Genomic DNA, 23945 nt, shown 5'->3' on the forward strand with positions numbered 1-23945 from the left:
TTGTGTTTTCCAGCAGCCATTGTACAGAGGAAAACCAGCCGACCAAACGCTGCAGATCAGCTGTGGTTGCTACACTCTGGAAGTTTTGGAAACGGCTCGTTTTCCAGACACCAAAAATCATAATGAACCTATTGCCAAAAATCAGAGGAGTGTTTTAAATCACAGACTGAAATGGAAATAGAAAAGTGTCTAAAATGTGACCAACGTGTTGCTGTCAGTGTTTTTTCTCTCAGATTTTCACTAAATGAGAAAATAAAAAATGTGGTTTTCAACACAAACAATCCAAACACTGTTTAAAGTAAAAACGTCTTTATTAAATAATGCATTAAATGTGAATTTTTTGAGACAGTTTAATTTTAATAGAACATGTCTGACAACATGAAGTAGATGAAAACCTGATGTAATATAGTTAATGATAGATATAGTAGATCTGAGAGAAAATGTGGCAGATTGAACAGAACTCTGATCTCTTCTTTCCCATCATCATTATGGAAACCAGCATTTTAACTGGCAACCGGTGAACATTTGGCTCTTCTGTTTGAATTGGGTACAAGAAGAACATGTGTTCAGTTGAAACGATGCAGATGAGCTACATGAGAGCAAACTGAGCTGGAAGCCATTAAAAACACCTGAACTCACTGATGGTTCCGTTTCCATGAAGGAGCGTCGGCTCGGGAAGAACAAAAGCAACATTTGTCTGATTTCTGCTCACAAAAAGAAATGAAAATGTTCACAGACGAGCCGTCATGTACACCAACTGATGAAACGATTCATCATCAACTGATGATGAAACGTTCTGATGCAGAACATTTTGTGATCATACAAATTACAGAATTTATGTAAATATTCAGAAAGTCTGATTCCTAACAGAACCTGAAGAACAGGAAGTTCTTTGTGTTACCATCCAGACAGAAATCACATGTGGGGTTCCTCAGGGTTCTGTCCTGGAGTCCATGTTCTTCAAGATGCTCCCAGCAGCTCGGATTACTGACACCAATAAGATCAGCTATGATAATGATGCAGATGATGCTCAGGTCTTCACTCCAATCTCCTGGGATCTCTGGGTGGATCTCTGGTTTCCACCCGGACGTATTTAGATGCGACACACGGATCTAATCAGGCTTCAGTATTGTGCGTTCATAAAGGTAAGTGTTTAAAGTTTATTTTACTGCTAAATACTCAGTGTTTATGAATTCTTGTTTATTGCCAGTCTGTTAGCCTAATGCTAATGCTAACGTTCATATTTGACTCTCGTTACTGTAAACAGCACCAGGTGATTTGCTGCTTGTTCACCTTCCCAAAATAAAGGATGAAAAGTCATTTTGTGGCTCATAACTGATGGAGGGTTGAATACTTTTAGTTTGAAAGTTTGGGAAAGTATTAAATCTGCTTTCAGTGTTTAGATCAACAAAAGCAGAAAGTTTAAATATTTCGTACTGTAATCATAAATCCAATTTTCTCAGATTCAAATCTGGATTTGGCTTTTAAACTAATTATCTGTGATTGATGAACTCATCTAAAACCATTTCTTTATTTTTGTGTTTCTAGCAGGAAATAAATTGTTGCTGCCTCTGCAAACGTTTTGGCCGGAGGGACAGGAGCCTGATTAAGGAAAACAACCACAAAGTAAATGTTGCGCCAAACGTGAAACGCTGCAGTTAGTTTATCTTTTTGTTTCCAAGACATAAATAAAAACGTTTAGCTTCATAATAAATAAAAAGTCAAACTCGTGGATCCGTTTCATGGACATTTTCCTGCCATCCTGAAGTTAAACTCCAAGATGAGGCAAATAAAAACTCTCTTTTCAACTTAAGTTTTAAAAAAATGAGTAAAATATCAGCTGTAAATTTCTACGATACATTAAAACATAAATATAAAAATCTGGAAAATTTGTGTTTGAAATGTTTAAATGAACTTCGTTAAAAAACACGATAAAGATTTGAAAATATTTTTCTCCAAGTTGTTCCAGTTTCATCTGCATGTGATGAAACCAGGTTGATGAATGAGTGAAAAGCTGCTTTATGCAGATTTAAGCCTAAAAAGACCCACATTTTGTTGCCTAAAGTCAGATTTTTTCCCAAACAACCAGCAGATTAATATTTTTAAATGATGTTTCATAGAAGCGAAAGTGATTGAATGCAAATGCTGAGCAGTTTCCAAATTTCTTGTTTGTACGTCATTTTTCTTCTACTTCACATTTATGCACCACTTTGTGTTGGGCTATCAAAAAATCCCAGTAAATACATAAAACTGAGGGAAAAGTTCAAGGGGTCCTTCGCTTTGCTCCAACCTGCGAAGCCAAAACAAAAAAATACGACTGAGGAGGAGGACGGATCGGGAACGAGTCGCTTCCTGCCAAGTTCCACGCAGAAAAAGTATTTTAAATTTATTTTATTACCTTCTGCAATGAGAAATGCTGCCAAAATCAAGCAGTCGGTGATAAAATGGAGTCAAATCTACAATCTTTCCACCCAAAGAACCAGACCTCTGAAGGAAGAACCTCATTTTGGTCCATTTTCACACATTTTATTGGCAGAAAACAAAAGAATGATGGAAAAACTCTGAATTACTAAAAACGGCACGTCAGTCTGGCATTACATTGAAAGTGCAATTTTGTCAATAAATTTGGCCATTTTGACGTCCCGTTTAGAAATCCCTCCGCAGTCATGAGTGGTCAGAGTAATTTGGACCTGAGGAAACAGAAGCAGACCGGGTTCAGTTACAAACATGTTGAAAAAGTCACTTTGTTCCTGCTGCTTTAACATGAACGCCCTGCAGTATTTACACTTATCCACCAGAAAACGTGTTTATTGGCTCAAAGAACGTCTAACTGAATAAAACCCTTTTGTTCAGAGCGGCTCCCTGTGACGACGTATTTATTTAGGAAATGTCATTTTTAAGTAAACTCAACCATCAAGTTTCTGCTTTTATTCTTCATTTCATGACATTTTTTGTAAATAAAATGTTAGCAGTGAAGCAGCTAAAACAAACATTCCTCTGAAAACATTGATGGATCCAAAAAAAAAGAGTAAATAGCCGAAAACATTTAAAGAAAATCTTTCAAAGACCCTCAGAAACCCACTTCCTTAAGCCCAGAACCGGGACAGAACCGGGGCAGATCTGAACTTTTCTTCCTTCATTGTTGCACCTCCTCTCGGTTAAACATAAACACATTTGGTTTCCATGGAAACGTGACTCTCTCCTAGAAGCTGATAAAAAGCGTTTTGAGTTTCTGTCCAAAGGACCGACATCCGAGATCAGGAGTCTTCAACAAAAAGACACCATACGGAGCTCAGGCAGTGCCAAAAATAAATAGATATTTTGGTGGCTTAATTTCACTAAAATGCGCCTAAATTTTTTGTAACTTTTATTTTTTATTTTTTTACACTGGATTACAAAAAAATACACCTCAATCTCTTAATATTTTATTCTATTTCAATAAAAAACGAATGTGGGTATTTTAAAAAGTTTTTTCCCCTCTTTCCATACCGACATCTGAGGTTCAGAACCAACCGATACAGAACTTTATTTAACGCAGACATAAATGCACTGAACTACAGATTTATTTGATAATTTAAATACAACATCAGCTTCACCATTTTGGTCAAACATGTAAAAAACAACTTTAATTGTTCAGTCAGAGCAGCTGACAGTCAGGATACTCTGTTGGTATGAGATCGATGTTTATACAGATGATGCCAAAGGCAAAATGTTTAGCTACTTTTTAATTAAACATCTAACGACATCTGAGTTCATATTGGCTGCATTATTTTTTGCAAAGTAATGTGGCTCTTTGGTTTCCAAAGTGTTTGTATCTTTATTCATGATATTTCATTGAAAAAGTCTCATTTTCTGTTCCGTCCTCATCTCCTCTGCAGTGATATTTACGTTTCTGATCGAGCCTCCAAAGTTTTAGCTTTATTTTCATACCAAGATTACTGAAACAGCGTTTGGACCCGCTGAGAAAAACGCTACTAGATTTGGGTTTGTTATTTTAAACATACGTCAGAAAATCCTGGGGGCTTTGAGGTTTTTAGAGATTGCATGAAGGTCTGGAGGAGCCGTGGAAAAGTAAGTACACCCCTGATCAGCTGAACCCTACGCGGGATTTTTCTTCACACTTCAGCGAATCGTGAAAACCGAGCAGAACATTATTTATGTTCAGTATGAATTCAGAATGGATCAAGCATTTTGCTCAGGTTTGCCTCCCAGTGTCTGGAGCAGCCGCTTTAATAAAGAGTGGATTAGGAGCAGCATTCCTCCTAAAGAGCTGCGCTGCACCGCACCGTAACTCAGCGGCTTCAGCCTAATGCCGAGAGATTTTCACCGACCGGCCGCGTCACGCACTTCCTTCTCTACCTCCGAGGAAAATCACTGATGAGGCGGGAAGAGCCGCAAAATGACACAAACTCAAAGCAAAGAGGTTTGGGTAGAAAGTTTACCGAGCAACTGATCAAATTATCATTTAAGATTTAAAATTTCATCAGCAGACGGACCAAAATGTAAAGTTAAGTGGAAATTTTGGTATTTTAAGAACCAAAATGACAATAATTCATATAAGGAACATAAAATAAAATGTTTCCAAATCAGCTGTTAAACTTTAACAGAAGCTGCAGGTTTGAGTCGTTTCTGGTTAAAACATGTTTGATTTTCATTCAGAGGAAAGAAAATCCAGAAAGTAAGAGCAGAAATACTTCACAACAAAATTACTCAAGTACCGTGTAGTAAAAATACTCCTAAAAGTACATTTCTCAAGTAAATGTCACTAAGTGATGACGTCTCAGGAACAGATTCATTAAAATTGGACATTTTGTTCATTTAAGCTTTTTTTCTATACCTTAGAAAAATATTAAAACACTCAAAAAACTAAATAAATTTTTAATTGAAAAAGGAAATAATATTTCCTAAAATTCAATAACAGCTAAAAATAAACACATCAAACATCAACATGTGAAAAAAATACCAAAAAGTTTTTTTCCACCTTGAAGCCAAAATGTATAAATGTTTATAAAATGTTGTCTTAATTGTGTTTCCCTTTTTTTCAAGGGGTCAACGATCAATCGGTGACTAAATCAGAGGGAAGTTCCAATAATCGATTAATCGTTTCAGGAGAAAAACTGAAGGATTGCAGGTGAAACTTGTTTTTTTATGTTTTTATTTCTGACTTTTAGAATATTTTAGGAGTTTGGATGGAGAGACTTCAACAAAAATCTGTTGATTCATCTCAGAGTTTCTGTAATTTGCAGAGAATCAAACGGATCCGATTCTGTGATCGACCCGGAATCTGTGGGTTTGATTTCACCTTATTGTAAACGTTGATCCACTCAGGATGATGGTTCATCTTCTCCGCCTGCAGAGCGACTCGAGACATGAAGCCAAACGCCTGGAGGGAGAAAGAGGCTTCACAATGACTTGTGTTCATAAATACTATAAAATATGTACTTTATTGGTTTATCATCTAAAGTAAAAGACTGAAAAGTGCGTAGGAGTAATTCTAATGAAAAATCAGTTTCAGTTTTATGTTTTTGCTCATTTTGATGTTTATGGATTTCAGACAAAATAAAAATATAAATTCATCTTTCTAGATGATCACATGACATAAAAATGATTTTTAACAGGAAGACAATCTAACCACAGCAGCACATTAACAGAAAGTTAAGTGGAAGGACAACAGAGTGACGCTTAAAAACAGAAAAGATTTTTAAAACTCCCTACAACATCCTGCAAAAATTAACTTTCACATGTAGACAAACTGAAGCACATTTAAATGTATGAACTAGGCCAATATGAACAATAAGTATAAGGAATATAATCATTTTTATTAATAAAATTATCCTAAATATGTTTTCTGCATATTTTTTATATTCAAAAGTCATAATTGGTAAACAGAGGTTGAAATATTTTAATCTTACTATAAAACAAATACAGCTCATTAAAATATCAATTTTTAATTTTGACAGTAAAAATATGAATCCCAGTTTGGAAACTTTAATTTTTTTCAGTGTAGATCAGTTATGCAACACCAGTCACTTTTTACAGGACAAAAAGGCTCAAATTATATCAAATAATCCCAAACAAGCCAACAATAATCATAATCTGAGATTTAAAGAGTCAATAAAATGATATTTAGTTAAATCCAACCATCATATTGGTAAAATGTTTCTGATCAATCGATCGATAACTGGAGGAATCTGAGGGCCGGAAGAACCGCACTGTCCCCGTTTCCTGGAAAATAAACGATTCTGCTGAAAACACTTAAAAAAGAAATAAAGTCAACTACATGTCCGATTTAAATCCTCAAACCTAAAATTACATTAAATTTAATCAGTCATTAAAACAACTGTCAACTAATTTAGTAATCAATTAATCAATAACTGGGGAAAAAAGAAAAGACCATTTGATGAGCAGAAACTAAGAAATAAACATTTTGTATTTAAATAATAAAAAAACAAAATCCCAGATTTTTTTATTTTTCTATCCATTAATCAATAATCGAATCCCCAAAATGATAAACCGATCAGATTTACGCCGTGTTGATGTTGAATATGTGTCACTAAGGGAAAACTGCATTTAGCATTTTATTGTTGGCAATAAAAATGTTTATTTTCTCATTTTAAAATGTTTATTTGCATTTTTAAATATATTTCTAATATTTTATTAGAAGTGTTTAAATGAATCATTTGTTTCTGCTCTGCATTGTGATAAGAAACCATAAAATGAGTTTTGTTCAAACTAATTAATGCATTTCCTGTCAGAACAGAAACATCCTGAAACTTTATTTCTACACGTTTGTGACCAATCAGAGCTCAGAGCAGCGCGGCGGCGGCGGCGGCCGTCCTCAGGCCTCGGCATGCGGCTCGCTCCAATCACAGGTCATCCAGGGAGTCATTACCGAAATCCTAATTATCCACAAAGAGGAGAGAGAAATCCCTGGTCTTGCTCGCCCCGACCAGAGAGAGAGGGGGAAGAAACGCAGGTAGGCCTCATTTCAGAGTAATTTCCCACTGCAATCTCAATTAAGCCCCTAAATGCTTCCTCTGTGCCTAATTAAATCAACTGAAATGCCATTGTTTACGGGCGGCCGCGGCCCCATCCGCCACCTGACAGGACCAAACAGAATTATCTTCACAAAGGAAATTGGGTTTAGTCTTTAGCGTGGCGGACCAATTTCTGAGACGCCCTGTTTGGTTCCCTTGTGCCGCTGCGCGTGTAACACGATCGGCAGCTCGATCAAATTGGTTATCAAGGAAACCGTCTCCTGATCAATTTAAGTAATTGACATATTCCTGCAACTTGACCCCCAGAGGCTCCAATCTGCAGAGCGAGGCGTTCTGCTTTTCCTCAGCGCTCATTGGCTCTAGTGGAGGCGGCGGATCAGGCCGAGTCAGGTGTTGTCCAAACTTGTCTGCCGTCTGTGGGCCGATCTGCTGCTGGGAGACGAGAGACAGGAAACGGTTGGGCAACACGTCAGGCTCCTGCCGCCGGCCGGCCGGCCCACTTCACAACACCAGCAGCTCTTCTGGACTCTGACATTTGACTCACGACTCTCCGGAACGGACCGACTCCAACTGAACCAGTTCAATAAAACAAACAGGTTACTGCCGTTCTCACGATTATTTCAGGCTCACAAGGTTTTTTTGGAGTAAAACGTCTTTTACCAGGCAGGGAAACAGAAAAGGTCCAACAGTAAAATGTTTCTAAAAACTTGAAAAGCTCTTAAAGTTTCAACTTAATTCAGCCGAGTCCGGCTGGTTTGGTGGTGTGAACGCCAATCGACCTCTGACCTCTGGTCCTCCAAACCTCGGTCTGGGTTCGGTTTGAATGTGAACACCAAGTGGACCAGAGACCGCTCCAACAGTAGGAAGTGGACTACAGCGCAGGGCATTCTGGGTAAATCCAACCAAAGCTAACATGTTAGCCTAGCGCTAGCAGCAGAAATGGCTCCTGGTCTTTAGCCTAAAGAGAAATCCTCCAACCGCTAAAATCCTCCATCTTGTTTCCATCTGGTGAAGAAGGAAGTTGCTCTCAGTGTCTTCAGAGGTTTTTGTGTCGTTTCCTTCAGTGGTTCTTGGTGCAGCGCCCCCACAGGCCAGGAGGGGAACAGGTTGGTTTGACTCAGAGCAGCTGGAGGTGGAGCAGATGTTCTGGGTCCAGTAGAACCGGGTCGACCGACTGAAGGAGGGAAACATGGTGGGTTCTCTGAACTGAAAGTCAGTTCAAGTCTTTATTCTGATCAAAGAATGGATGAAAAGTTTCAGATGTGAAAAACTGAAACATCCCAGATAAACTTGGTTCTGCAGAGCTTCAGGGAATTAAATGAAAATATGGAGAATCTACTTTTATTCCACTTGACTGCTTTGTGTTGTGAAACTAAAACTGAAAGATTTGAGGAGTTTTATGCTGAACATCTTTACAAACAAGATTCTTTTTATCTGAAATGCAAATGACTAAATATGTTGTCCAGTTTTGTCCTAGTTATGGCTCCGACTGTGTTTTTTTAGTCTATTAATTGATTACTAAATTAGATGTGAATTATTTCTATAATAAACATTTGCAGGCCTGCTGAGGCACAAACTACAGGAAGTGAATTTTCTGCAAACAGAAAAATATTTTAAAGCTCATGAGAGGAAAATCATCTAATCTCTCCCTACAGACAGAAAAAGATTAAAATGAGTTTTGAAGCAGCAGAAATGCTGTGAAAATGGAGCGTTAGTTCTGACGGGTCCCTCAGGGCCAGTAAGCGTCTCAACATCCTCCACTTGGGCCCAAACGAACATAAAAACCGCCTCTCCACTCCCAGCCAGCAAGTCAACAGAGGTCAAGGGCTCTCCCTCTTGAGGTGCTTTGTTTAGGCCGTTTGCATTGTTTGGGCCACTCTGGTGGCAGGCGGCAGGTCAGCCGGCGAGGCGGCCGTCCCTCGCCGTCTCCAGCAGCTGCAGCTGTCAGACTCAGATAATTTGACGTGAGGTTACGCAGAGTCTCCATCCCAATAATCAGAACCAGCCGCCGCCTGCAGGAGGAGCCATTTTGGAGCCATTACAGCATGATTGTCATACAACACTGGATGAAATAATTTGACGTCGGAGCGAGGCGGCGTTCCCGCTCTGGCTGCGGCCGCGGACTCGGTTTCAAACACATGTCTGTTATTTGCAGATGGGCTTTCAGCCGCCCGGCGCGCTGCAGAGGCTTAGCGACGCCTCGCCAGGCTAAGTGGCTGCAGACTGCGGCTCCTCCATCGAGCCCCGGCATCACATTCACACCGGGCACTCGGCCCTACGCCGCCGCATTACACACATCACCTTCGCTCTGCGGCAGCGAAACGGGAGAACGCTGCGCCCATGATGAGGATGAGGACCACTCCTCTTATGTTTCACTCCAAAATAACCTTTCAGCCAGCTGGCTGAGCAGGACCTCGACGGCGGAGCGCCAACGACACCCAGACAGAGGAAAGGAGCTAATTCCCACCAACATTCGTTAGAGTTCATTTCAGAGATTTTCTAGAAAAAAAACATGGAAATTTCTGAGCTCCAAAAGTGGAAAATTTGCATGAAAAAAAAAAAAAACTTGGAAATTTAGAATTTTTAATCTCAGAAATTTTGTAGAAAAAACTTTTTCAGTTTGAAAAGTAAAAAATTTTCAGCTTTTGAAAAATAAAAACCTTCCATTCAAATTAAAATTCAAAGGTACTTTATTGATGCCAAAGAGAAATCAAATGTAGCTCATATTAATCCTGGTTGTTGGCAGGATAGATCTCCTGTAGCAGTCTGTGTTACGGTCAGTTTGAGGAAGCCTCTGACTGAAGGCGCTCTGCCTTTATAAGAAAACTTAAAAACCTGACAGTTTTCTCTTTAATGAAAAGGGCCGACAGTCTTTCCATAACATAAAGGATCATTTTTTAAATAATTTGATAAATAAAACATTGTGAAACGTCAGGAGTTTATATTTTTAAACGGAACCACATAAAGTGCATTTTGCATCTCAAAGCCGACTCAGAGTTAAAACCTTAACCCCTCTAAGAAATAATTTAAACCCAAAATAATGAGAAAAACTAAAAGAATAAAACAAAAAAGTAACTAAAACTAAGTTACATTAAATAAGCTGAAAAATATGTAGAAAAATTAAGTTTCACGTACAAAAGCTGAAAAAACCAAATTTATTTTATAGTTGAGCTACAATCACATCGACTCAAACCATGATGACCGTCAGATTAACTTAATTTCTCATTGTGGAATTAAAACTGATTTATTGTCTGTAATCTGAGGTTTCAGTAATAATATGAATCAGATTCACAAACAGGAGCATCAGCAAACGTTTAAAACGGATTCAAGAGCCGCAGAACAGAGACGGAGGCTTCAGGGAGATTTGGAGGATGAAGATGGAGGATGAAGATCGAGGCTTCAGCAGCAGCAGCAGCTTCAGCAGCAGCTTCAGCAGCTCCTGTCCCACTGCTGCAGCAGCGAGTTTGTGAGAAAATAAAGGAATGTCGTTGTTGTCAACCTCAGCTAACGTAACACAACAGTTGAGCATGCACAGCTCACCTCCGCCGTTTCACATGACTGTTTCTGCTTTATTCACAGAAACGTAGAGCAGATGGCCCATCTTTAAACTCTGTGTGTAAACAGCATCAGCGGCTGCAACTTAAAACAACAAAAACAGAAAAACATGCATGTTTCTGAGCAGAATCACATGTGGTTGCAGGGATTCTCCTCACCACCCAAATCTGGTTAAACAGGAATTTGATGCAAGAAAAATACAAAAGAAAAATCCCTTCTCAAAATCGCTGCCACCAACAAACATCATCACACTTTCCATTTGCAATAATCTGAGTAAAAAACGAGCACAATGTCGTTTTAGCTTTTTTAACTGCAGCTCTGGCGCCCCCTGGTGATCACATAAGGAGGCGCTTCAAAGCAGAAAAGGGGGTTAGTTATTTCCATTATAAACTCCTGGGGGATCTGATTTCGTGGACTCGATGTCTTTAGATAAGTGGCGAATGGAAATCAGCCAGCATGTCGCTCCTCGTCATTTTAAAAGCCCTCTAAGTGCAGCCATGAGAGTGAAAACACCCCGGACTGAAACACGGCCCACAAGACAAAACAGCCAAAACTGGAACAACATGAGCTCATCTTCCAGAAGGAAACAAGAGACGAGAAGAGGCAGCGATGGGGAGAGCAGAGGGACATCCACTGCAGGCTGACGGCTTGTTAGTGGTTTGCAAACCAGATGAGACATTTTAACTAATTTCATTGTTTGTGAAAGAAATCATTCTGATCAAAACCCCAATTGCTGCCAACTGGCCGCCTGGCGAGTCTCCGCCTAATGCGGCCTGACGTGTCGGGTAAGAGGATCCGGAGGGGGAGGACGGCCGCCGACTTCAAACGGCAGGAAGTGTAAAAGCAGGCGGCGTTAGTGGCTGAAGCAGCTAACGGCGGATTAGAGGAAGTCCACTAAGTGGCCCTGAGATGGAGAAAAAACGGTTTTAAACGGGAGGCTGATTAAAAAGAAAGTTATGTCAGACTTTCTGCTTATTTCACTGCAAGAAGCAAACAGCAGGACTTCAAATATAAATGTTTTATTGGTAAAAGTAGGGCTGAAACGATTAATCACTGAAATAATCTGACTAATTTAGTAATTAACTGGAGTATACAGATTTTTAAAAAGACCATTTGTTGAAAGAACAAAACACTCAGAGGAGATAAAGACAGTATAAAAGTTTTCACATTTAAAGTTAGAAAGTCGTTTGTAAATCTGTTCAACCCAAAACTCCTCAAGTACAAATTACAGAAAACATTTTTCATCTTAAATGCAAAATGTGTATTTTTTGTAGTTTTGACATATCGGCTCTGAGCGTGTTGTTCTTTCAGCAAATTGTCTTTTTCTTAGTCTGTATACTCCATTAATAATTAATCGATTACTAAATTGATTGATGATTGCTTGAATTACTGATTAATCCTGATTAGTTTGACTAATCGTTTCAGTCCTGACGTAGACAGAAGGTGGAAACGGATCAAACTTTGCTGCTTAATGTTCAGCCTTCATGTTTTCTGCTGACAGAAATCTCTCCGCGGCTCTCATGAATGCGCAAATTCATGTATGGACGACCAAAAGTGCAAAAAATATATTTAAAAAACGGCAAACGAGCAAAATGACAACGATATGCAGAAGGTAAAGGTAATTTTATTTATAAAGCACCTTTTCAGCAACAAGGCAATAAAAATCCAACAACCACTTTTTTCCTTTACTTTTTAACCTTTAATAAGTATAATTTTAATGTTTACTCTTCTTATGATAACTGTTATAGTTCCTTGTTTTGATTGTATTTATTGACAAAACTTAAGTTATTTTATAGCCTTTATTTGTTTCGCAGGACAAATTTAGGATTATTAAGAGACAACAGAAGAAAAAAGCATGTTGGCTAATTTTGGCACATGAATGCATTGTTCCTACCAAATGGGATAAATTTTATTAAAAACAATCCCTCACAGTTGATATAGTCGGCATCTGTACTCGGTGAGAGTTGCTGTGATGGTGCATTAACTGAGCAGGAAAATGTCAGATTTTTGAGTTTGCAGCCCTCTGACTCAACATTTTACTAAAAAACTCAAATAAAAACATTCGTCAGGAATTACAAGCCCTAAGGGGAGATAATCTGGACAAGCTGAGATCAACCTGGAACATAAATAACTCTGAAAAGCACAACGGATTCAGAAGCATGGGAAGACATTTCAGATTGTAACTGATATAAAGACATGCAATATAATATTTCACACAATGTATACATATCTCCATATATATATATATATATATATATATATATATGAACCCACTGATTGACCCGACCAGGGTCAATCAGTGTTGCTTCCTAAGTGGACAGTTTGATTTCAAAGAAGTTTGATTTACTTGGAGTTATATTGTGTTGTTTAAGTGTTCCCTTTATTTTTTTGAGCAGTGTATATATATATATATATATACATATATATATATATATATATATATATATATATATATATATATATATATATATACATATATATATATGGAGTCCCAGTTGCATTATTTAGTTTCAACTAAAGTCTGAAAAGCCTAGAGGTTGGAGTCCTTGTTAAACGGCATTTAACTGAAGTCATAAAAGGGGTGCAGGTTTAATGTTTTTATCCTTTTTTTCCTTTAAAAATCTCTCACTCTTCATTCAATGTCACATGTCGTTTTTATTTTAATTATGTAAAGCACTTTGAAATGCCTTGCTGCTGAAATGTGCTATACAAATTAAATTTTATTGATTGATATATATATATATATATATATACACACCAACCGGATGGTGATGGAGAACCAACCGGACATTGTGGTGGTGGATAAACAACAGAGGAAAGCCGTTGTGGTGGATGTAGCAATACCAAGTGATTACAACATCAGGAAAAAGGAGAAATTGGAGAAATACCAGGGCCTCAGGGAGGAACTGGAAAAGACCTGGAAGGTGAAGACCACAGTGGTGCCTGTGGTCATCGGGGCCCTCGGGGCAGACAGTCACCCCCAAACTGGAGCAGTGGCTAAAACAGATCCCAGGAACAACATCAGACATCTTAGTCCAGAAATGTGCAGTTCTAGGCACAGCCAAGATACTGCGCAGAACCCTCAAGCTCCAGGCCTCTGGTAGAGGACCTGAGCTCAGAGGATGAAACAGACCACCCACGGAGGGTGAGAAGGGAATTTCTTTATATATATATATATATATATATATATATATAGCAAGTACACACCAGGAAACTCTCCAAATTGTCCCAAATGTGAAGGGATTATAATTCACCGTTTCTGGGAGTGTAAAATTGCAGCAGCATGTCGAGGCATCAGCTCCGCTGCAGCACAAACGCTTCTCTTTAGTTTAGTGCTGCGTCTCCTTGGGTTCATCATATCCAGCCACCTGTGCAGTTCCTATGACGTTGGCCAGAAAGTGGATGATGGTTGTGACGATCCTTTGATCCAGCGATGGAGAAACTTCATTTCTGAAGTTGTTGCATTAGAAAGATTGAGATGCTGAATCTCTGAATGGGAAACTCTGTGCTTTTAAAAAAGATGGGGATGTCTGCTCCAATACTTCAAAATCTCTAAATTAAAGACCAGTAATGTGAACCTGAACGATGTACATGTTTAAGTTTATGTATAAATTGGTTACTTTTCTCAAATAACTGCTGTAATTTATGGTTTTTGTTGCTCTCTGCATCAGTGCTGTTTAAGTTTTGTCCTCTTATTGTTCTTTCCTTTCTGTATAAATTTTCAAAATACCCAATAAACATAAAAAAAAAAACATTCCTCAGACGAGGCAATATGAAAACAAGCATAAAGCCACAGACCTGATTAAAAGTTTTAAAGTGCAGCTCCTTGAAGATGGCGTCGCGGTCCTCCACCTCCATCCAGCCCGTCGCCCGGAGCTCCATCACCAGCTGATCCCGGTCTGCCGGGCTCAGCCAATGGGAGTCTGACGACTGGACACAACAAGCCGCTCAAGTTATTAGAATCAAACATTTCTACCACAGTTCAGTTTTACTGGAAGATGATGAAGAGGACAACAGCTGCTCATTTCCTCTGCAGTTCACACTGCGTTTCCAAACAGAAACAGTTACTTTTACACATTTGTTTCCATGTTAAAATATAATGTTTAGGCTTTTGTGATGAGAAAATGTTTGCACAAATAATATCTGCAATATTATTTGAGACTCCTAGAGCTTTACCTACTATTAAGTTATTCTGTAAATAAAACATAACATTTATGCTGTTTTGGTTAAAATGACTGCAATAAAAGGGTAAATTTACAGAACTCATTTAAAATTACTTGTCTAAATAATATTTACTTTTTAAATTTTTTGTATCAGTAGCATATATTTAAACCAATATGGATATTAGGATCATAATAAAACAATTAGGATCTAGCTGATGTACTGGTGCAAATTTTATAATTTGCTCACCAAACCATCCATTTTCTAACACCTGGTCCCTCAGTGGGTCAGGAGGAGCTGCTGCCTCTCCAGCTCACGTTCTGGGCGAGAGGCGGGGTCACCTGGACAGGTCGCTAGTCAGGTCGCCACAGAGACACACAACCACACACACACACTCACACCTAGGGACAATCTGGAGAGACCAATTAACCTGACAGTCATGTTTTTGGACTGTGGGAGGAAACCGGAGTACCTGGAGAAAACCCACCATGCACAGGGAGAACATGGAGACTCCATGCAGAAAGACCGGGAATCGAACCCAGAACCTTCTTGCTGCAAGGCAACAGCTCTACCCACTGCACCACTGTGCAGCCTAATGTTAATCAGATTATTAGATTACAATAATCTGATTTCTTCATTATAAGAGAAAGCTATAGCAGTTTTTCTGCAGTATACGAGCATCTTTAGATACAGAAGACAATGTAATTCTTTAAATTAAGGCAAGTGTACAGATTTATGATCAACAGTGAGTCGCCTTCGTTAAATTGGAAGCTGCTGCATCATGAGATGTTATTAGATATGTTGCAACACCAACCTAAACGATGGGTTAGTTTTTAAAGCGTCAGTTATTAGTTTAAATGTGTTGTAATCCTGTTTGAATCCATTCGTGTTTTATTTTGTGGACACCTGAGTGCAGTTTGTTTAGTCTCCAGCAGGTGGCGGTGCTTCCCTGTAAATATGCACCTGTCAATGCTGCAGGTCACATTTCCTAACAAAATCTGACCTATTTCAGTCACGGTGCCTTTACTTTGTCATGCATGTTTCTCTGCATTTTATCGTGATAAACTCCTAACATTGTAAATGTGTTTTTCAGCGCGCTCCAAGTTTCTTAAATTGTGCATTTAGTTCCTTATTCCCAAACTCTTGCGCGATATTATAAAATTAACAGAAGCCCGGAGAGATTTAAAATAAATGTTAACATAGCACTAACATGACAGAAAGTAACAAAATAAATTTAGAGTAATTAAAAGGAGGTGTGATTTTTCGTCATGACACAAACTAAATGCGACTCTACAAACTTTCCCCCATGAAGAAACACCGTCGAGACAACAACTCTGGCGTCCTGCTCGTCTTTTAAAGACGCTAATTAACATGAATGCTAACAGAAAACCGCGGCTGTTGCTCTCACCATTTTAGAGCAGTTTCTGTGGAGCGGAGGTTTCCTTAGGCAGCTCAACCGGCTGCAGGACCGAAAGCTGCTCGTCCTCAGGATGGACGCTAACGCAAACATGTCTGTTTCACTTTATTTACCCTTTACAACCTGTTCTACGCAAACGTGCGTCCTCCGAGGTCCTGACTCACGTTCAACGTAGCTGTTCACGTCACTGCCTGATCAAAATCACCCGAAAGGAGTCAGCCTACACAAAACTAGTAAAAAAAAAAAAAAAGTAAATGTATACCCGTAGTTATTAAAATCATTTGTGTATAGCAATAGAAACATTTCATTGACTTTTTTTACTTTTACATCTGACCTTTAATTTCAGAACATTTATTCTCACAGGGGGCACAACTAATGTTCACCAAATAATTTTATTTATTTACACTTAAGTCAACTAATTTATTCATATTTAAATTACTTATTTCACACTCGTGTTGTATTACTAATGGAATGTTTATATTTACTAATAACATTTTGGATGGGAGCAGCCCATTGGTGGGCGGTCCTGGAGGTCCTGCAGCTCTTAATGTCTCCCTGGTCCAGCACACCTGGATCCAACAGCTGAATCTCCTCCTCAGTGCAGTCAGGTTCTGCTAACGACCTCATTATTTGACTCAGGTGTGTTGAAGTGAGACGCATCTAAAACATGCAGGAGGCCCTGCAGGCCTGGAGCTGCCCTCCCCTGGAGGAGCTTCTCAAAAATTAAGCAATAAGCAATTAGGGGATCAATAAAGTTTTTTATTTTCTAGGCGTAGAAAATAAGACATACTTTCAGACAGCTGATCCATTTTAGCAACAAAACTGCCAGGAAATTAGAAGGATGTAAGGGAGGTTAAAAATATCAGTCTAGTTGTATTTTCATAATTTATCCAGATCAGAAAACAATAAAATCATATTAAAGTTAATTTCTGGTCTGTTTTGTTGCTTAAATCCTGACTTGTTATGAAATTATTCTTATAAAATGGAGTTTCTTTCTTGAATACAAAGGAAGGCAATCATGTAAAATATTTCTACTTTATTTTTTGTTTGTACAGAAATTGAGGTGTGACTAACATGAGTCACATTTGCTTTATGTGATTTGACCTTTGAACTCTAAGATTACTGCTTACTGAGGGGAAACCAACTCAAAAAGCTATGAAATTTGACCATTTTTTAAACCATAAACCACAACATTTCGCATATTTTATTTGAATCTAAAACATTTTTGAATGAAAAACTTTGCAGTGTGATTATTGTGTTTTCAGTCCTGGTGTTCGTGCTCCTGTCCCGGTATGAGCCAGCGCAGGCTGTCCGCCCGCAGGATGGCGTAGACGATGAAGGCCGTGATGAAGAGGATGGAGAAGACGAGCAGCCAGTCGATGCCTCTCACCGGGACGCTGGGCAGGGGCCCCTTCCGGTCTCCCTCTGTCACGTCTCTGTTGGGGCCCGCTTCAAACCCTGGAACCAAAACGTTCTGCTTTAGTTTATCTACATTTTATTTCTTTACACGTCTGAAAAGTCCTCAGAAACACCAGCTGACGATTATAGACTATAATCAATGATTTAAACTTCACAACATTTGCTTAGACACCTTAAGCAATAAAATTCATTAGATATTTACATAATTGCTTCTGTCAGAAATTTTTATGTAAAATATTGCAGAATAAACCTCATTTTAAAAGTAGAGATCCTGTGATACAGATTTCCAGTTTTTTAGATCTGAATTTGAGTTATATGTTTTATTCACAGAAGAAAAATGAGCAGAAAGTTCTTTGAAATTCCAAGTAGGTTTGAATTTAACAGGAAAAGGAGAAATTACAAGATTTAAACATCAAAGCACATGTTTCTAACTTTTATCTTTTTTTATATCAAACTAAAAAAGTGCAAAAACATGTTTGTTGATTTATTCATCACTCAATAAATTTTATTTCTGAAGCAGCTAAAAGTCCTGCACAGACTTATAAACAATAAACCCACAAGGTAAAAAACAATTCAATCATCAATTGTATGAAAAATTAACGACTGAGCAGAAAAATTCATGGATCAGAAATAAAGTGATCACTTAAATATTATTTCAGACGCTTTTAATTAACAGGAGAAAACGTTAATTTATTGCCAATCAGAACCGATCAAGAGGCAGATGATCTACTGAGAGCTGAACCCACATCCAGATCACACACACACACACACACACACACACACACACACACACACACACACACTCATTCACACACTCACATTCATTCACACACTCACTCACCCCCTCACACACACACACACACACCCGCACACACACGCGCACACACACACACACACACACACGCACACACACACCTGCACACACACACGCGCACACACACACACACATTCATTCACACACACACACTCACTCACACACACACACAAACACACATTCATTCACACACTCACTCACCCCCTCACACACACACACACACACCCGCACACACACACACACACGCGCACACACACACACACGCGCACACACACCTGCACACACACACGCATGCACACACACACACGCACACACACACACTCATTCACACACACACACACTCACACACACACACACACACACACTCACACACGCACCGGTCGCCCCCTGCTGCCTCTACCTGTCTGGTTGGTGATGAAGGAGCTGAGCATCTCCAGCGTTCGGTCCGTGTGGTTGAAGCGAGCCATAGGTTTGGCCCCCTGGAACAGCAGGATGTTGGGAACGGCCACCGTCCCAAACCTGGTGGACAGACTGGCAGCCAAACACAAGAGATGGAAACTACAAACACAACTTATGGTTCCTTATTTAATTATTACTAATCTACCAATTTCAGCACTGAGAGAGAAACTTTGCAAATAATCGACTGTCAATTTAAGCTTCATTAGATAAAAAGTTATTCCAATCGATTAATTAATGACGTCCGCTGACTGATTAGTGTTTGGAAGTCAAGTTACTGTGTTGTAGTACAAAATAATTTATAATTCAACATGTTTCTACTCAAGTAAGAGTAAAAAAGTATTTGGTAAAAAGTTACTGAAGTAACGAATAACTGATCAAATTATCAATCATTTAAGATTTAAAAATTACGTCATCAGATGGACAAAAAAGTGGAAATTTTGGTATTTTAAGAACCAAAATGACAATAATTCATATAAGGAACAAAAATGAACAAAATTAGGCAAAACAAAAGTTTTCCAAATCAGTTTCTTTCAATAAACAAAATATGAAACTAATAAAAACTGCAGGTGTGAGTCTGGTGAGTTTTTGGTTAAAACATGTTTGTTTTTCATTCAGTGGGAAGAAAATGCAGAAGTTTTACTTCAGTAAAAGTAAAAAGTACAGCGTAGTAAAAACGCTCCTAAAAATAAATGTTTTCAGCTCAAATCTATGAAAGACAAACTGGTTTCTGCTGAACAAGTTGCTCTTTATTACATCTGTGGTGAAGAAAATGTCTGGTTTGCAGTTTGGCTCAAACTCTGTTCATTTAATCTGAACTCGACAATCATAAGCAAACTAAGCCACAGAGTAAATAAAACTAAAATAAAACCTGTTTTTAACGGAGACGCAGCAGGAAATGAGGCGTATTCACACCCTAAGAGGTTTCATCCACCTGCTGTGCTGCGAGGCATCCAGCGCCAGGAAATGCATGCTGGGAAAAACGCGGGGCAGGGCGTTGAAGTGCGGCGCCAGTTTGGCTGAGAACTGACACCAGGCTGTGAAGAACAGGACCACAGAGCACTCGGTGCTGTTGGCGTTGAGAAAATCCATCAGGTCCTGGAGGAAAGGAGCAAATCCTCACTTTGCTGCTCAGTTACAGTAAAAACCTCTGAAGTTTTACTGGCTGCACAGAAAACAAGCAGATCAGTTTCTGTAAAATATATGAGGTGTTTACACAACAACACCCAGTAAAGATCATCTGACTGTTGGTTTCTCATCAGGAGCCATTTATCCTGGATTAATTACTAGAAACAGTTTTCAGACCTGAGAGCAGCCACTGAAAACGAGTCGATTCATGACTGACCAGTGAGGGGATCACATTTTTAAAACGTTCCAGGTTGGCTTGGATGGACTTTTTCATTTAAGAAATTAAACCAACAATTGAAAATGACAGCAAAAAACACACATTTTGCAAAGTATTTTTGTTTAGTTTCTCCTGCAAATATCTTAGTACATTTAAATTAGATAAAAGTAACTTACAACTAACTTTCAGCAAGATGAAATAAAACGTTTTTGTTACATAGGCAGATGATTTCATTTATAACAACATGTTTCCCAAGTTCTAAGGAAAATCATCAGCCAGGGAAACTAGAACTTTTTCATCAATATTAAAAAATAACTGACTCTTGCTGAAAAGTTCGTTTTGTCTTATTTCAAATAGACATTTTCACCTGAGACCAGACCAAAGTGATGTTTTGTGTTTTAGCATTTGGACAGATGAAGAAGTACCTGTGAGGAGTTGAGGACCTGAACGGTGAAGCTCTCCAGGCCTGTGACGTTCCTCTTGTCACAGTTCACTTTAAACGTCTTTGCTGTCTCTGTGGTGTTCGCTTCTTCAGCTGCAGGTTCTGCAGGGACCATCTCCAGCGTGACCTGGAGGTGAAACAATAAAAGTAAAGGTTCTGTGTGATATGATGTCATTTCCCAGCAGCTTGTGTTTGTTTCTGAGCTCCAGCTGAAGAACCTGCTGCATTGATTCTGCTTCCGGTTCCTCCAGCAGCTCCAGGTCTTCGGCCTGCGCAGGCGAGACGCACTGATCGCCGTTCCCGTCGCAGGGGGGAGAGAAGCCCGACTGGAAGTCCTTCACGTTCCTGGGAATCAGGGATTCGATGTCAGACGGGTCGATCGGGGTTTCAGTCCCCATCACCGCGTCTGCGATTTCAGCCGTCTTAAACTGCCTTCTGGGCAAAGAGTCCAACTCCTCCGACTCAACAAAGCTGGGTTTATTCTCCGCCTCCTCTGACAGAACAACCTGAGGAGACTCATCAGTTCCTGAAGAAAAACAGAAGATATTTCACTCAGCATTGCTAATTTGGTTCAGTCAGGAAAGTTCAAACACAAATCACAGAGAGACGGTTCCCTTACAAAACCATCACAGCCTTAAAGCTGCAGTACGCAACTTAAAAAATAAATACTGTTTGCCAACAATGATACTCCACTAATATTAACATTTTTCACTATACATTATCTTCTGTTAGTTTTTATTTTATTTAGTCTTGACCAAGTGTGCATTTCAGATTTCTATTAAATACGAGTTAATTTTTAAATATTTTATCCAACTTGTTTATTCCAAAACTTACTTGACGGAAGAGTCAAAAATACAACGTAAAACTGTATTTATAATCTATAAGGAAGATATAATACAGATCTTTATATCTGTGGAAAATAAATACCTATTTTATTAAGTGGGAAAAAATATCATCGCATTTACATGTTTAAATTAGCTAGCTTAAGATATTAATGAAAAATGGCGTCACGTTACAAGACGATAAATTGACTTAAACAAAATATAAACAACACAGAAAACTTTGATTAGTGCTTCTATATACAATCTTAACATAAATGTTATATTTATTAGCATAATCGTCGGTTAATTTTCGCAACATTGACAGTTAGAGTCCTACCTTCTGCTGTCTCCGCCGATAGACTCAACATGGCGGGACTATGAAAAATAAATAACAAAACAAACGTTATAAAAGGTTTGCGATACTTCCGCGACATATTTTAGTTTTTAAGACGACCAGGCGGTCAGAGAAGTGATGATGAGGCCATTATGATGAGATGTGAGGGCAGCATTTGTTTCCTAGGAACAAATATTTCGCACTGTGGCGGAACTATATAAAAGATACACCGCAAATGATAACTTCCGGGGTGATAATGCAACGTTTGATTACGTAAAGAACGAATAATAAGAAATTCTAAACAATATTTCTGTATAGATTTAAGGTTGATACACATTTTATCTTATTGTTGTCATTTACAAATAATTTTTTTTACATTTTTTTTAATATTTTAACTTAACTTTCTGGATTATTGTCAATAATTATCATTCTTACGGTTATTATTTCTACATTATTTATGTAACGTCTCCTTATTCCTCTGTATTATTATTTTGTTGTTTTATTTGCTGATATTACATATTGTGATATCAGCAAATAAAGATTTTTTTTATGTTTTTATTCAAACTAAAGTATATTTTAGGGCTCATGGGGGAACAAAAACTAACATGTGCATCCAGATTATTTAATGGAGCTTTTTCTTCTTTCATTGATTTCAAATTACTTCCAGAATAATTTCATTGTTTTCTATTAGGCCTCCAAATAAAATGATCAAATCCATTGTTTTTAAGGCTAAATTTCATAAAGGCTTTAAAGAAAAATCTTTAACAATGTCTCCAGTGGAATAGTGGAAGCTTTTTTCTTTTAGATGTTCTTTGTGAAGGAATGAAAAGGTTTAAATGTACAATAAAACTTAAACTCAGGTAAAAGGGAAGCGGGAAGTTTTTATGCAACAGATTTATAACAAATTACCTTCCAAGAACAAAGTATAACTTTATAAATCCACTGAGGGTAATCATCCACTCCCACTGAATTTATGATGAAGGAATACTTGCTTTTTTGTACAAAATGTTTTTTTGTAAACTTTTTTAAATATACAAAAAAAAAAACTTAAAATCAGGTAAATGTTGGATAAAACTGTCTAAACTATTTTAGATGTTTTTATTTTATTTTTTACCTTAATAATTAATGAAGTGACATTAACGTTAATCCATCATATCACATCATGTACATGGTACTTAAATATTACTACAGGAGTTTATATTGACATAAACTGTGAAAAAAAAAGATTTCCAGACACTGAACAACAAACACTACAGTCAGAAAAGCAAAACAATCATAAAAACAAAGAAAAAATGACTCAAGAGTTGTTTTTTATTTATTACACAGCGTTTCAACATTTCACAACAATCATGCAGGAAGAGTATGAGAATCTGGACAAAGCTTTACAAGCTTTGCCAAACACAGGAATAACTGGGCTTCACATTTTCTCCAAAACACAAACGTGAGATAAAGCTGCAGGCGGAGAGACACAAACCGTAACACAGATTAAACTATTGATAACTGGGATGCTTGGTTTGCAATGTCTCGCTTAAAATAATAATAATCAAGAATTGTTTAGGTATTCTTTCTCCTGCTTTCAAACCATCGGTGGATCTCAGGCCTAATATTAACTGACACAATGAGGAAAAGCTTTTCTAAATTCATACCAGCATCTGTCTTTTTAACAAAAAATAGCTTCAGTTTAATATCTAAATCCCAGAAGGTAATTAAGATACAATATATGAATCAAATTTTCACTCTAGTCTCATTTTTACCAGCAGTTTTTATAGAAACTTGGAACCGGTTCTTGGGATTATTTATTCCATAGTTTTAAGCTAAATAAATGTTAGTTTTTATTGTTAGAATTTCACAACAGATTAATGATCAGATTGTCACAAAGACAACACAAATAATGATAACTCTTATTAATGGAGAGTTATTAATGATAATTCTACATTAATAAAAATCTTCTGCCGCAGTAAAGACAGAAAATGTACATTTAATTGTTAGCGCTAATGAAATCATGCTAATGCTAGCTCCTCCTGCTAACCAGCAGGATGTGGAGCTATAAATTATTTAAAATAATAATATTGTTTGGAAAAACAAAGCATCAGATCTTTAAAATATTCCAGAATATTAAATATGTAAGTTTTACAGTATGGATGGACTCATTGGCCTGATTTTAACAAAATCTCGTAAAGACA

General features: G+C 38.0%; 2 protein-coding genes across 3 annotated transcripts; both read right to left on the reverse strand.

The window, feature by feature from the left end:
- Positions 1-2486: 2486 nt before the first annotated feature.
- Positions 2487-16310, reverse strand: LOC103459992 (pterin-4-alpha-carbinolamine dehydratase 2). 2 transcript variants are annotated; one of them, XM_008401948.3, is made up of 4 exons: positions 16123-16310; positions 14352-14483; positions 5303-5383; positions 2487-2690 (listed from the first exon to the last, which is right to left on the reverse strand). In XM_008401948.3, exons 1-4 carry the CDS (start codon positions 16222-16224, stop codon positions 2595-2597), a joined length of 411 nt encoding a protein of 136 aa, XP_008400170.1. In that variant the 5' UTR covers positions 16225-16310; the 3' UTR covers positions 2487-2594. The 2 variants fall into 2 exon arrangements, with proteins under 2 accessions (XP_008400170.1, XP_081471252.1); XM_081615126.1 differs by lacking the exon at positions 16123-16310 and adding an exon at positions 14964-15129.
- Positions 16311-16869: 559 nt separating this feature from the next.
- Positions 16870-21978, reverse strand: txndc15 (thioredoxin domain containing 15). Its single transcript, XM_008401946.3, has 6 exons — positions 21766-21978; positions 20826-21133; positions 20591-20734; positions 19755-19918; positions 18765-18895; positions 16870-17589 (listed from the first exon to the last, which is right to left on the reverse strand). The coding sequence occupies exons 1-6, from the start codon at positions 21860-21862 to the stop codon at positions 17393-17395; spliced, it is 1041 nt and encodes a 346-aa protein (XP_008400168.1). The 5' UTR covers positions 21863-21978; the 3' UTR covers positions 16870-17392.
- Positions 21979-23945: the final 1967 nt, after the last annotated feature.

This window comes from Poecilia reticulata, chromosome 14 (assembly GCF_904066995.2).
Source record: "Poecilia reticulata chromosome 14, P_reticulata-male-v2, whole genome shotgun sequence".
NCBI classification, from domain to species: Eukaryota; Metazoa; Chordata; class Actinopteri; order Cyprinodontiformes; family Poeciliidae; genus Poecilia; species Poecilia reticulata.